This window comes from Mastomys coucha, unplaced genomic scaffold, assembly GCF_008632895.1.
Source record: "Mastomys coucha isolate ucsf_1 unplaced genomic scaffold, UCSF_Mcou_1 pScaffold22, whole genome shotgun sequence".
NCBI classification, from domain to species: Eukaryota; Metazoa; Chordata; class Mammalia; order Rodentia; family Muridae; genus Mastomys; species Mastomys coucha.
In genome coordinates, this window is record NW_022196905.1 from 31,850,152 (window position 1) to 31,863,489 (window position 13,338).

A 13,338-nucleotide genomic window follows, 5' to 3' on the forward strand; every position below is an offset into this window, starting at 1 on the left:
CACTGGCCTCCCCTGCCACACACACAGGCACTGAGGACAAAGGATGCCAGGAGATAAGACGTTCTCATCTCCATCCTCACTTTAAAAGCCAGGAAACTGAAGCTCAGAGACGGGGTTTTCCTAGAGACCCCTTTTTCTCAGCTATCTCTACAGGGCCACCAAAGCCATAAACCCAAGAAATCCAAGAAACAGCCAGAAGTCAAAGGAGAGGTTTTTCATGTTACAAATAACTGTTTCTTCTGTCTTAGTCACTCATCAAATTTCCTGAGTTCTGCATTTCCATGAGCTTCTCTCTGGTATCTGAAATTCTCTCCACACCTGGAGGGAATAGATCAGCCACAGCAACACCAGGCATAATTATGAGAACTTTGTATATGAGTATATATGCATGCATGTGTATACATGTTTATCTGTGCATCTGTGTGTAGGCCGGAAGTTGACACTGAGTGTGTTCTTCATTCTCCTTCTACCTGGCTATTGAGACACACTCTCTTTCTTAACCTGGAGCTCACCAGATGGCTTAGACTGACTGACTAGAGAGTTTCTGGGAAACTCCAGTTTCTCCAGTTTCTGCCTCCCAAGCCCTGGGGCTACAGGTACCCAAGTTTCTTTAACAGAGATTTTAGGGGATCCAACTCAGGTTCTCATGCTCATAGTGCTTTGCTGACTGTGCCATGACCTATCATTGATCATGAGAATGTTAACCTTCAGACATGATCAGCATGTACATTTAAAGTCATCCTAAGGCACTACAGCTGAGCTCCTCCTAACTCGGGGGCCCCAGGTTTAGCCCTCCTCTGTTTGGGTGGGTGTGGAGACACAGGCCTCCCTCCAAGTTAAATAGCAAGTATTAAGGCCTACAATGAGTCTGCTCCCAGTGCTGGATTCCACTAATGCTTTGTTCCATTGTCCTCAGGACCGCCCTGACTCAGAAGCTGTTCTCATCAGAGGGTATGGTGATTGCGAGGCCTGCTGGCAAAAGTGGTTTCCAGCAGCAGGAAACAGGGTGGGTTCTTGCAAAGTGCAGGTATGTCTTTATTCCAGGAAACTCATTTTTTTTTTTTTAAAAAAAGGCAATTTGCCATGAAATAAAAGCATAAAACGGGAGAAAACTGACATGGTCCTGCCATTTCATTTGCTAGAGTGCGGCGGGCAGACCATCTGATCCCTTGTATGCCTTCTATTCTCTTTACTCAGAACAACCAGCATTCAGGCAACTTGAGACTCCAACTCCCAAGGACCCCCTGGGACTGATCTCCACAGAGAAATGATGAGAAAGCCAGTACTCTCTGATAATGGGCCTGGAAAGAGCAGAATCACCTTCCAACCCTGACTCCAGTCACTGTGGTCTGTCCTTCACTGAGACAGCCAGAAGCCTCCCCAATAGGTGGAGCCCTTCCCCAATGGTGCACACAGCACTCTTTGGTTCTGCACCCGAGTCTCTCTGTCTGAGGCGTTCCAGATCTCCTTCCTTTATTGATTTGGCTTCTCTATACCCCGATATTTTTGCTTACAGTCCCCAAGAGGTGCTGGCTGGAGACAAAGGCAAAAAGGAACACACAGGAAGGCAAGTTGTTGGTAATCAAGCTAAGAGGGCAGCATGGTCTCCAAGCCTCACCCTCTACTGATAGGATCTCTGTTGCACAATGGAGCCTCCCAGGCAGGTGTCATTCAGTCTGCTGTTGCTAGTGTGTAGAGTCACATAGTAGATCACCTCATTACCAGATCACCTCCACCCCAAATATCCTCAGCACTGGAGTTGGACCTCTTACACTAGGATCTCCCCTTGTAGCAGAACCCGGAAACAGGTGATGCCCAGGCTTATGTCTACATGTAACTACTGCTCTGTTACTTCCCTGCTTATGTCTGAGGTATGGCACTGTACCAAGCAGAGCACTCATGGCCTTTTACAGAAGTTCCCTGACTGCCCTATGACACATGGTGGGATTCAGTGATGACTCAGTCTCCCTTCTCCGCCCTGCTCACACTATTGTCAACAGCAGTGTGGCTCACAGATAAGCCAGCTTAGCTGTCATTCAAGAACTCCTGTCTGCTCTTCCCAGCCTGAGCTGCATCCACAGCCTCCATGGAAGCATGCTACAGACATGCTGGCATCGCCTTCAGCGCTGTCTCTCAGCCCCATGCTGACATGGCTCTCTCTGGTTACATTTTGCCCCCTCTTCCACAGTGACCGCATTCATTATCTCAGACAAGTTAAGCATGAATTACAGTGTGGATAAGGGTTTCAGCTGGCACACTTGCAGCCTTATTGCCTGATAGACAGTAACCAGGCTGGGCCCAGCCTCATAATGTTTGAAGGGTGCTAAGTACTTGAAGGGTGCTGTGCTGAGACCACAGCAGGCCTCACTGGGTGGGAGCCTTGTTGAAGTTAGAAAGCTAGGGCTTGTACAGTGCTGACCACCAGGGTCCAGGGTGTGATGGGTAATTCACACCATCAGGTCATTAAATCGCCACAAATCCCTGCTGAGGAGATACAACAGAAGTTGACAGAGGATCTGAGCACTCTGACTGCTTATGAGCCCTGCTTAAGGTCACCATATGGGGTTCCCAATGAGCCAGTGAGGTTCCTTTCAGTCTCCTTTCCTGTTACAAGGAGGCAGCTTGCCACCGAATAAGAAGGAAAACTCCCTGTTTGTGAGAGCTGTGTGAAGTGACTTCTCTCTGTAAGTAAGGAGCCCTCTGGATTACAAGGGTGACCGTCTATCAGGGTGGCATCCAGGTAGCAGGGATGGTGTCTGGGATGCAGATCCCTAAGTATCTTCCATGAGGCCATGGTCAGGAGGTGGAGTCTCCTTACTCCCTGTCAGTCCTCCAGCCTGTCCAGTCTGCCTTTTCTATTCCGAGAGCTCCAGGCTGATGACACCCCATCCATGTTTAAACTGCAATCGTGGGTGGCGCTCACCTGGGTTGTTTTTTCCCAAGGTAGGTTTGCAGGAATAAGAGTTCACATTCTGCTTTTTTTGGGGGGGGTTCCAAGAGAAGCTTTGCACCCCTTGCCCAGACTGTAAATAAGTTCTACTTGCTTGCACAGGACACCAGGTCCCTTTGTTCTCCCTGTGTGGTGAGAACTCGTCATGGGAGAGACCGATGTTTTCTATCAGAACTAGAACATTTCTGAGACGCTGGCTAACAAGGCACACCAGTAGCACACCAGTCCCCACATGCCTTCTCTGGAACTCCCCAGCTCTAGGCTCCTAGAACTCCTCATGGGGAAGCCCCTGCTGCTTTCCTTGTCTTTGGGAAGCAAGGAGCCTCAGTTCTGTCAGAACTGTCCCTGACAGCTGGAATGAATGGCCAGGAAGAAGGATGCCATCAGAATCTACACAGTCTACAAATAAACTGAGCAAGGTTAGGGGCTATGGAACTGGTCATTTGGCTAAATCCGTGGTTTCTAACAGTGGCTTCTGAGTAGAGAACTCAGGAATGAGACACGAAGAACTTAATTTTTAAGAAGCAGGCTTTCTTATATCCTTGGGGCTTCTTTGCCAAGCCATCACTGGCCCTTGAGGAATGACAGTCAGCATCCTTTCTGCTGGCAGGCTTCCGCTTTTGAGGCAACCATGCAACAAAGCCACCTGCATGAAGGGTTGCTTTAATCGCAGCCTCTGGAGGGCAAGCATCTTGGTTCATCTCGGGTTAGGGAATGCTTATGTTCCCAGATGGCTGCAGAACCGAAAAGGAACTGCCAGAAACAAGTGAGCCCATGGAGTGCCAAGCCTTTCATTCAGTGCTTAAGGAAGCAAACAAGTTCTCATTTTCTCTGCATTCTAAAAATGCCATGCATTGTAATTATGCTTTTGAGGAATTCGTGGAAATAACTGAATTCAAGAACAGAAAAATAGTTGGCCAAACTAGGTGAGAATCTTTGTGCTCACAGAGGAGTTCAGGTACAAAATGCTTTCATCATTCATTCATTCATTCATTCATTCAAGAATCATTCATTCATTCCACACTATCCTAAAGAAAAGATTCTCTCACCAAAATAAGATTCTGCCTTCATGGATGCTGCCCTCTGTTGTCATTAATATCCACATAAGCATTGAATATCCACATAAGCAAATAGATGCAAACCTGTGTTGGACTTGCCAACAGTGGGGTTAGCAAACTTTGTTTTGGGCATTGGATCCACAGAGACAGTTAAAGCAGGGAGAGTGCTATAGTCCAGGACAAATGTCCCCTATTGCCAGCTCCACCAAAACATTTTCTCTATTACATAGCTGAGGAAACCATGGGCTGGGGAGGTGAGTGGACATTTTTCAGTGATACTTGTGCAAAGAAAACACACTTCAAAGGTAGCTTGGTCACAAGAGTTTGTGCTTAACTAAAAATCTGAGGTATTGGTTGTCAGATGGCTCTATCATTTTCAGAAATTCATGCAGACTAGCCCAAAAATAAAACCAGGCACTGACTGTCCTATATTGTCCTTAGAGATTCATGAGTTACGTGCTTGGCAAAGGTGGGGAGAAATGAAAGAGAAATGAGAGAAGATACCCAATCAAGAAGGGGGAAGTTGGGTTTTTATGCAACTGTGGGTGCAGGGGAAGAGGTTTGAAAGTCGAAGGCCAGGTTGCTTCAACCTGAAGTCAGTCATTCACCTTTGTGACCTCCTTCCCTGGGCACAAAGAAGGATCTCTTTTCCTATCAAAAGAAAGAGTGGCTGGGCTGGAGCTCCCTGAGGGTGGCCAAAATCCTAGTCCAGCACCTCCTCCTCGAATCTCACCAGCTTTGAAGATTAAAGTCCTTCCTTCTACCGGACTTACCCAGCCTCGTAGCAGCTCATAGGCTGTGACACCCAGTGACCACCAGTCCACGGGGTATGAGTACCCGGGGCCTCCATCCACATACACCTGGAAGACTTCAGGGGCTATAAAGACAAGGCAGAGAAAATAATCAGCCTTACCTTGACTTGAGCACAGGGAGACAAGCCTGCTGGTACTTATTTTACTATTACTAGCTCCTGTTCCTAGGGAGCTCCAGCAGGCTTTGGAATGAGCAGAAAGGGGCTGGATGTGTGTTCCCATGCTAACAGCCAGTGAGGTTCTTGTCCATGAGTCACATTGGGAGACCCTAGCATAGCTCACTTCTACAGTGGAAAGTAAGACCCGAGCACATGGGTTTGGAGGATTGCCATTCTGTCTCAGTATCAACATGGGCCAGGTGGCCAGCCATTAGGCTGCTGAGCACTCTGTGCCTGCAGCCCACCTCAGAAATGATCCAAGTACGGAGTTAGATAGAGAGCAAAAGGAGTGGACTTCTGGTCGCAAAGACAGGAGAGAAGAGGTGGCATCTGTCTGAGGGTCAATGGGTTTACATCCCTAACAGAGGCAATGTTTTTGAAAAGGGGTAGAAGTGAAGGTTGCAGAGCAGTATAGAGGTGTTTGCCCCAGGATGGCACAGGTTGGCATGGCTAATTGGTTGTTGTGTGAATTTTACCTCCCCATTGTTCTAGAGAACAGCTAAATGGAAGCTGTCAGGGCTTCAGATGGCACTGAGGGCATCAAGGAGAGATTATATGAGGGCAGGCAAGAAAGATCAGGTTGGCTGGATTCTCCACTAGTTTCTGATTATGTTGAATCTAGAGCTTAAATCAAATGAGCAGTCAGATCCTAGATACCAGCTGGCTTTTTTTTTTCTTTTATTCTGCATTTTAATAGGGTGTTCTTGCCCACAAGTTTCCCTTTCCTTGATACTGCAGCCTCTTGGGATTTGCTACCATTTAACACCTTTAACAGATGAGGTTCAGGGAGAATTATGGGTAAATGGGAAGTCACATGGTTAAGACAGGAAAAACTGAATATTACTTCCTACTTTGGCCAAATCCCTGTCTGACCAACATTCTTTCAGTATGGGATCATGTTCTATTTCTGGAGAATGATTGAATTTAGAGTTTGAGAAAATAGCAACTGGTTGTGTTAGAAATAGGAAGACAGTGAGTTTGTCTGGAATAGAATTTAACATATCACTTAGTGTCATTACCTGTTTTATCAAATGTGGGTAGTAATTATGGCTTATTCATTTGTGTATTTATTATCTTTGTGAACATGAAACAACTTAGAATCATCAGGGAGGAGAGTCTCAATGAAGGATTGTCTATGTAGGGATGGCTTATAGGCATGTCTGTGAAAGATAATTTTAACTAAGTTAACCAATGTGGGAAGATCCTGCCAACTGTGGGTGGTGCCATTCTCTAGGCACAAGGTCCTGAACTGTATGAGTGGAGGAACTGGGCTGACCACAAGCAAGTGAGCATTCATACATTTATTTCTCTCTGTTCTTGCCTGTGGGTGTGATATGACCAGCTGTCTCAAGCTCCCACCACTGTGATTTCCCCACAAGGACAGACTGTAACCCGGAGCCATAAGCTTAAATAGGCCTCTTTTTCTCAAAGATGCTTTATGCCATAGTATTTATTCTATTGCAGTAACTCAAATGAAACTAGAAGAACCAGATGGCTGGGACAATTCAGCAGCTGCCTGCAGGACACCTGGCTTACACAGGACACACTGTAAACTGAAAACCTTATGAATGGTAGTCCAATAGTTACACAAAGCTTCCCTTCCTCTGCCATGCTCAGCCATCACACCACCCACCCAGAACCACATAACAGAGATGTTGAGACCATTCTAAATTCTACTCTCCCAGCCATATGGATTAGCTTTCTTCAAACACTGTAGGCTTTGGGTTTTCAGCTTTGTTTTTATGTGTACTTTCCAATCTATCCCTAGATCAGCAGACTCCAAAGTCAATGATCTCACTTGTTCTTTACTCAATCCCATCATGGAGGCAGCCATTGATCTAGAGAGAACCCATGGGAACTTACTTTCCTGTACCGAAATCCATTTACTTGTCTGGCTTCTTCCTGACCTAGGGTATCTGGGAGAGAAAGGCTTGTATGACATTTGTCTATGCAGTTCCAGGGCCTGGACACTATGGCCTTGTGACAGCTTCCCAGGTATGCCCATGGGTACAGGGTGCATCAAGTGTGCCCCAGTGCTTCTTACAAGTCCCTGTCATGCCCACTGTCCCACTCACACTTGAAACTCAGTGTAGAAGCTGCACATGAGGGGTGCTACCAAGTCCCTGTGAATGAGAGATGACAGATGTTTGCAGTTTTGGAAGCTGATTCTCCTCTCTCTACACTCTCGTGGCTGACGACAGAACAGAAATGGTGAGGTGATGTCATCATCCCCACACAGCAGCTTTTGTGGTTCAGAATCACAATGCTGAGGCCAGATGGGAGTTGAGAACTTGACAAAGTCCTGGCATCCATTGCTTAGTGAGTGACAGCACTGTGGCTGCCAGCTGCTGTGAAGGGTTCTGTATAAATTGAATCCTTTCAGCACTCAGTGGGACAGGTGCAGAAGGCACTCTTTGATGAGGAAGCTCAGGCAAAAGGGCCCTAGTGGGCTGAATGGCAGGTCCCCAAACCTCACTCTCAGTACTTGTGAATACCATCACAAAATAGGGTCTTTGCAGGTATAATGGAGGGTTTCAAGATAAAAAGCATCATAGGTTTAGATTTGGTTCTAAATCCCATGAGTAATGTATTTATAAGAGAGAATAGGGGTGATCTAAGAGACAGGATGGCTGTGTAAAGATGGAGATGAAGTGTGGAGTGAGGCAGCACAAGCCCAGGGATACCGGAGGCTGCCTGAGCTGGAGAAAGTGGAGGATCCCCTGCCCCCACACACACCCAGCCAAGCCTTCTGAGCAAGTATGGGTCTACCACACCATGCTAGCCCAATTCCAGCTTCTAGAACCTCAAGGAACAGCTTTTCCATGGTTTTAACTCTGGCTTATGAAAGTTTGTTCTACAGTCACAAGAAGCAATTTCTCAGGTAAGGGACTTGTCAGAATCACCCACCTAGCTTGGCAGATCTGGGATCAAATGGGTCTCAGGTTTCTGGCATCAAACTCTTTCCCCTGGTACTGGAGACTACCAGGAAGGACTGGGTTGCCTAGTGACCGGGGCTCTGGTCCTTCCCCCTCCATCTTCCCATCTATATTGGGTACTTTACACTATACGTCCATAAAGGGTACTATGTCAACTAGGTCTCCTCTGTCTCCATGGAGCTGGTCCAGCTCAAAAATGGCTTCTGGGAGGAAAAGGCTCAGCTGTTTTACTAATTTTTCATCTTTGCTCAGGTGCTGCTTTTGGCTGGGTGTTAGTCATTATTGCTCCTGACTCCTGTAGGAGCTTTGCATCCAGCCCCATCCCCAGAACTTCCTGCTTTTGTTTGTCCTTAAGGCTGAGTGGGTCTCCTCTCTGCCATGTGATACAGGCAATGTACTGGTACAAAACTTCTTACTGCCATGCCAACTGCTGTTGTATACATAGTTCTCCACAGGGATGCCAGCTCTGGGAAGGCTAACCAATGCCCAAAGCAAAAGGGACCTGTCTTAGAATCATGAGGTCCAACTGCATTCATCCCTGCTTGGCTTCCTGGGGCCTTTTGAGTGCCAGTATGCTCAAACAATTTCAAAGGAGCCCAACTCAATTCCATGGATTGGCAATATCTTGACAGGATTCTGGTACCATTTTGCTTTTATCTCTCAGTAGGACACTGCAGGATATTGATTCAGGGAACCGGTTTAGATGGTGACTTCAATTCTGCAATCTGCTTGCAGTCTTGAAACTGTTCAGAGTTCAGTAGAGGACCGAATACCACCAAAATATGCTCTTTGTTTCCCATATACCTACCTACTAGGATACTGTCTCATTTATAAATCAGGTTCAGGAAGAGACTAACAACAGCAAGTGATAAAATAGATACAAAATAATAGATCATCTGAGAATTATGTGAATGTGTCTTCTCTTTTGCTCTGAAAATACTTTATTATACTTTCTTCATTCTCCTGTGATGGTATGAGATATACAGTGAGGTGATGGGAGATGGATGAATTGTAAGCTACCATGTCAGGATCACATCAACACTGCCATACTATGATTGTCTACCGATAACTTAGATGTCTAGGCAACTGATGGGAAGGTATCATATACAGCATGGATACACTGAAGAAGGTTAATTCACCTATCCTGGGCTAGAGAGTATGAGATTCCATCATACTGCTCAAAACACACAACTTAAAATGCAACCCAGTGCATCCCTAGATCATCATAATGTACATCTTTATATTCCTAAAAACCTCCAGGTCAATGTGTTTAATTGGCTGTGTAAATTTGAACCCAGATCAGGATTTTGTTTTGGAATTACATTTATTTAGTGTGTGTGTGTGTGTGTGTATGACAGTGACACAGTATATATTTAGTGATCAGAGAACAACTTATGTGAATCAGTTTTTCTTCTTCTACCATGTGAGGTCAGGGAATTGAACTCTAAAAGTCAGACTTGATGGCAAGTGCCTTTACTCAGCCCCCAAACCAAAATTTCCTATGAAGACACACCAGTTACATCTGAGCAAACTAGGGTTTCTGTACAACCTAAAACAGAAATGTGTGGCCTTACCATTAACATGCACATAAATAAACACTGGTCACCGTTCCCATGCTGGATATGCTGCCCTCTTGTTGGTTAGCATTGGTCACCTTCATTATCAGATGAACGATCATATTATGGCCTCGTGTGTCTTTAAGGAATACACAAGAAACTTTGGGTTCTGGTCATATTACCAGAAGTATTACTTGCTTCCCCATGAACTCATCACAATGCTGGGTGCATGCTGTCCACTCTCTGGACTCCTGTGAGTCTACTATGGCTACATGGGAAGGACTCAGGCACCATGGAGCCTCTGACTGCACTTCCAGTATGTTCCCGTTACCCAGCAAGATCAGTGTCACCATCCAACTGCCTTGACTAGCAGCCAAACATTTCTTCCAAGGCAGGTTTTTGATTGAAGTGAGTTTCCATGCCAAAGGGCATCAGGCCATCACACAACTGGCCTTCCAGAAGAACAAGGACACATGGAGTCTGATGGGAGAAGTTATCTTACTTCCCCCAGAAATATAAATATATGTTTGGTGGGATTTGTCACCCAGGCTAACCATGCAGAATTCATGTGCTCATTCCACTAAAAACAGAAAAATACAATCACTTCCTACATTATCCTTTCTCACTTGCTGTTCAGCTCCACGGATGCTGCAGAAGGTTTTGATGTGCACCAGAGTGTGAAAAGCTATTTAACATAGAACCTGCCAGCTGACAGGCTGCCCAAGTCTGCCTCTCCAGGTAATTATGCCCTTCTGGACTGTGAACTCAGAGTCCCTCCATTTCAGCTGGGGGGTGGGGACGTTCAAGATCATTTCTCTTTTTCCCTAAATGTTCCACAGAGAAGCCAAGGCCTGGAAGTTCAAGGTCATCTAGTCCAAGAGGGCCCAGAACACAGGCCTCCTTTCCATTCCTTGCTGTGGCAATGTGTCTCCAGCTGTGTGTATCTTAGACTCTTGAATCCCCACCCCTAGGCACCTCTGCCATGGGCCCCCAGTCCTTCATATCTGTCTGCCCAACCAGATTCTTCCCTCTCATTCTGGTCCTGCTCTTGTTTCTGGATCCCAGGTGATGCTGATGGTTTGCTCACCTGCACGGTCAGAAACCACGAGTTACTATGGACTCCACCTCCTCTTTCAGCCTGTCAGTGATCACTCGGTCATGCCCAAGTCTCATCACTTTTCCCTTCTAGAACTTTCTTCTCTGGCCTCAACTCTAATTTCTGTGTTGATCTTTTATCATTTCTGTCCCCTTAACTTTACCTTCATGTGCCCAGAGAGATCATTTGAAGTACACTCAGTAAACAGAGAGTTCAGGCATACAAAGAAAGTCACTTGTCACCACTGAGCTCAGGTCCCATACCTACAGGTACAATGGCCATGTGTGAGCTAGGCCTCAGTTTCCTCATCTGTCAGAAGAGGTAATAATCTCTTCTGTGTAACATTACTGAGAAAGAAAGTGTATTTATGATGTTCACTGAGCATACAGTAAGTGCTCAATAAATGTCCATTGATCAAGCATTTAGCCTCTAAGTCTCAGGCTCCGTGGATTAATGGCAGTCCCCAGACCACAATGGGAGAGCACAGGTTAAGCTTCCTTTTGGGACTGGTGCAAAGCAGATTCCCAACATATGTGATTTGGCTTTTAATATCGCAGTCTGCAATTGCATGGGTAATAATTGGGAACCCAGCTCACCCAGGCACATACTATACACGGTCTTCAGATGGTTCAAGTGGTTGGTCATAATTCTTTGCATTAAAATGAAGCAATAACTGTAGAGATAAGTGGTGAGCCTGGGTACTCTGAATTCCACAAGGGTCATTCAATTTTGTTTGGCTCCTAGCTAGCCAATGAACTCAGGTGTCACCCTTTTACATATTAATTTGCAATAAAGTGAAACTACCACCACAGGCTATTGGTTTCTTTCAGGGGTTGTTAGTAGCATTCATGGCAACAGGAAACAGCTTTTGTTAAAGTGCAGGACATTTCTCAGCCATAGACCATTAGGATTTCACGGTCTGTGTGGGAAGAGGAAGGGGAGGGGCAGTCTAATTGGCTAAGGAAGAAATACAGAAGCTCTGATAAGAGGCAGAAATGAATCATGAACAGCCCCAGAAAAGCACTTCATGTTAAATAAGTCAGATTCTTCTAGTAGAGTGGATAAAAGGCAAACACATGTCCCTAGGATGATTCAGATGTGATTTTAACTGCTGAGCCATCTCTCCAGCCCCCTGGCTTGCAGCAAGCAGTTCTAATGAGAAGAGCAGAGACAGAGTCAACACATTTAACAGTTAAAGTATGAAACAGGGGACAGACTTCTAAACAGCATCTCTCCCAGAGACATTCATTAACATCTGGATGGAATATCCTGCATCCAAATGTCCAGGACCAGATGTGTTTTGGCTTCAGATTGCTCTAGACTCTGGGATGTTTGCACATATGTAGTGAGGCATCTCCAGGGTAGGATACAGGTCTCAAAAAATGAAATTAAGCCAAATCTCCAGTAGCCTCATGCACATGTTATGGACATTATTTTACAAAGTTCTGGGGTAATTACTTTTTCAGTGTGGCCTGTCACATGAGGCCAGGTATAAGTGCCATCATGTCAGTACTACAATATTTCAAATTTGGGGTTGAGATTTCTACATTAGGAATGCTCATCTTGCAGACTGCTACTTAGATGGTTTTGGGTTCTCTATTTGTCCAAGACAAATGATGATGTTTACCATTGCCACAGAGCCCCAATTTGTACCATGCAAAGCAGGTACTGTGTTATCTATTCATGCCTCACCAAGTTCATCTCCCTTGATTATTGGTCAAATCTCTTCCCTTAGTTGCTTTCTGTCAGTCATTCCCTTCTTGCCTAAGGGTCCTGGTGAATATAGTTCCACGTCTCTCTGATGCTTTGTGTGTCTTCTGCTGAACAATATTGAGACATCTTTCAGGATCCAGTTGAAGTATGACATCTCATTGAAGTTACTCTGGGCTCCTCCAGTTCCATTCCTCCACCTCACTAATAACTCCCTTTTCCATCAGATCTGAAATAGTTCTGCTCCGTTGTAGCACCAAAGTTGGAGTGTTACATCTAGCCTGTGGTGATAAATTTTAATAGTCAATCTGATAGAATCTGAAAATTACCTGGGAAGTGATTTCTAGAGTAGGGTCCCTGTGGGCTTGTCTATGGGACTTGAATCTTGATTTTGTTAATTGGGGTGAGAAGACCTGTGGGTGGCACCGTTCTGTAGCTTGGGGATCCCAGATTGTGTAAGTTTAGACAAGTGCTGAGCACTAACAAGCATGCATGTGTTCATTTTCTCTGCTCTTGACTGTGGATGTGGCTACTTGCTTCAGATTTCTTCAGAGGCCAGAAGAGGGCATCATATCCCTTCGAGTTAGAGTTACAGGTGGTTGTAATCTGCACAATGTGGTGCTGGTAGGATTGAAGTATGCAATCTTAATTATTGAGCCATCTCTCCAGTTCCCTTTTATGAGATTTTAAAGGCCAAATTTCAAAATAGTTTCTGGTGAGTGATATAAACTCACCAGGACACTCTGTATGGTTGCTTTTTCAGGTATAAATACTGAAGCAAGACTGAGGTAAAGGGAGTGATAAATGATGATCAGCTCTGAGGCAGCGGAAAAGGGATGGAGATCACGTGGGGTGGGAGGAAGAGAAGGCTGGGTGGTGGCTTTAGACTGCATCCTACCCACGGTCATGCTGCACAAGGTATTAGATCATTAGAGAATTAAGCTGGACATCAGTATTAGAATGATACAGAGAAAATTCCTATTTGGGAGGAAATTTTCATAACAGAACATCAACGTAATGCTTCAAAAGTTATGGGGCCACAGATACAGCTGGACTTTGTTT

General features: G+C 45.4%; 1 protein-coding gene across 3 annotated transcripts in view; it reads right to left on the bottom strand.

Annotated features, from left to right (window-relative positions):
* Nucleotides 1-13,338, bottom strand: part of Stk32b (serine/threonine kinase 32B) — a 244,600-nt gene that overhangs the window by 16,655 nt on the left and 214,607 nt on the right. For all 3 annotated transcript variants that reach the window (XM_031341920.1, XM_031341919.1, XM_031341921.1), the window contains one exon: nucleotides 4,782-4,885. In XM_031341920.1, coding sequence (XP_031197780.1) covers nucleotides 4,782-4,885 — 104 coding nt within the window. The remainder of the gene's footprint in view (nucleotides 1-4,781; nucleotides 4,886-13,338) is intronic.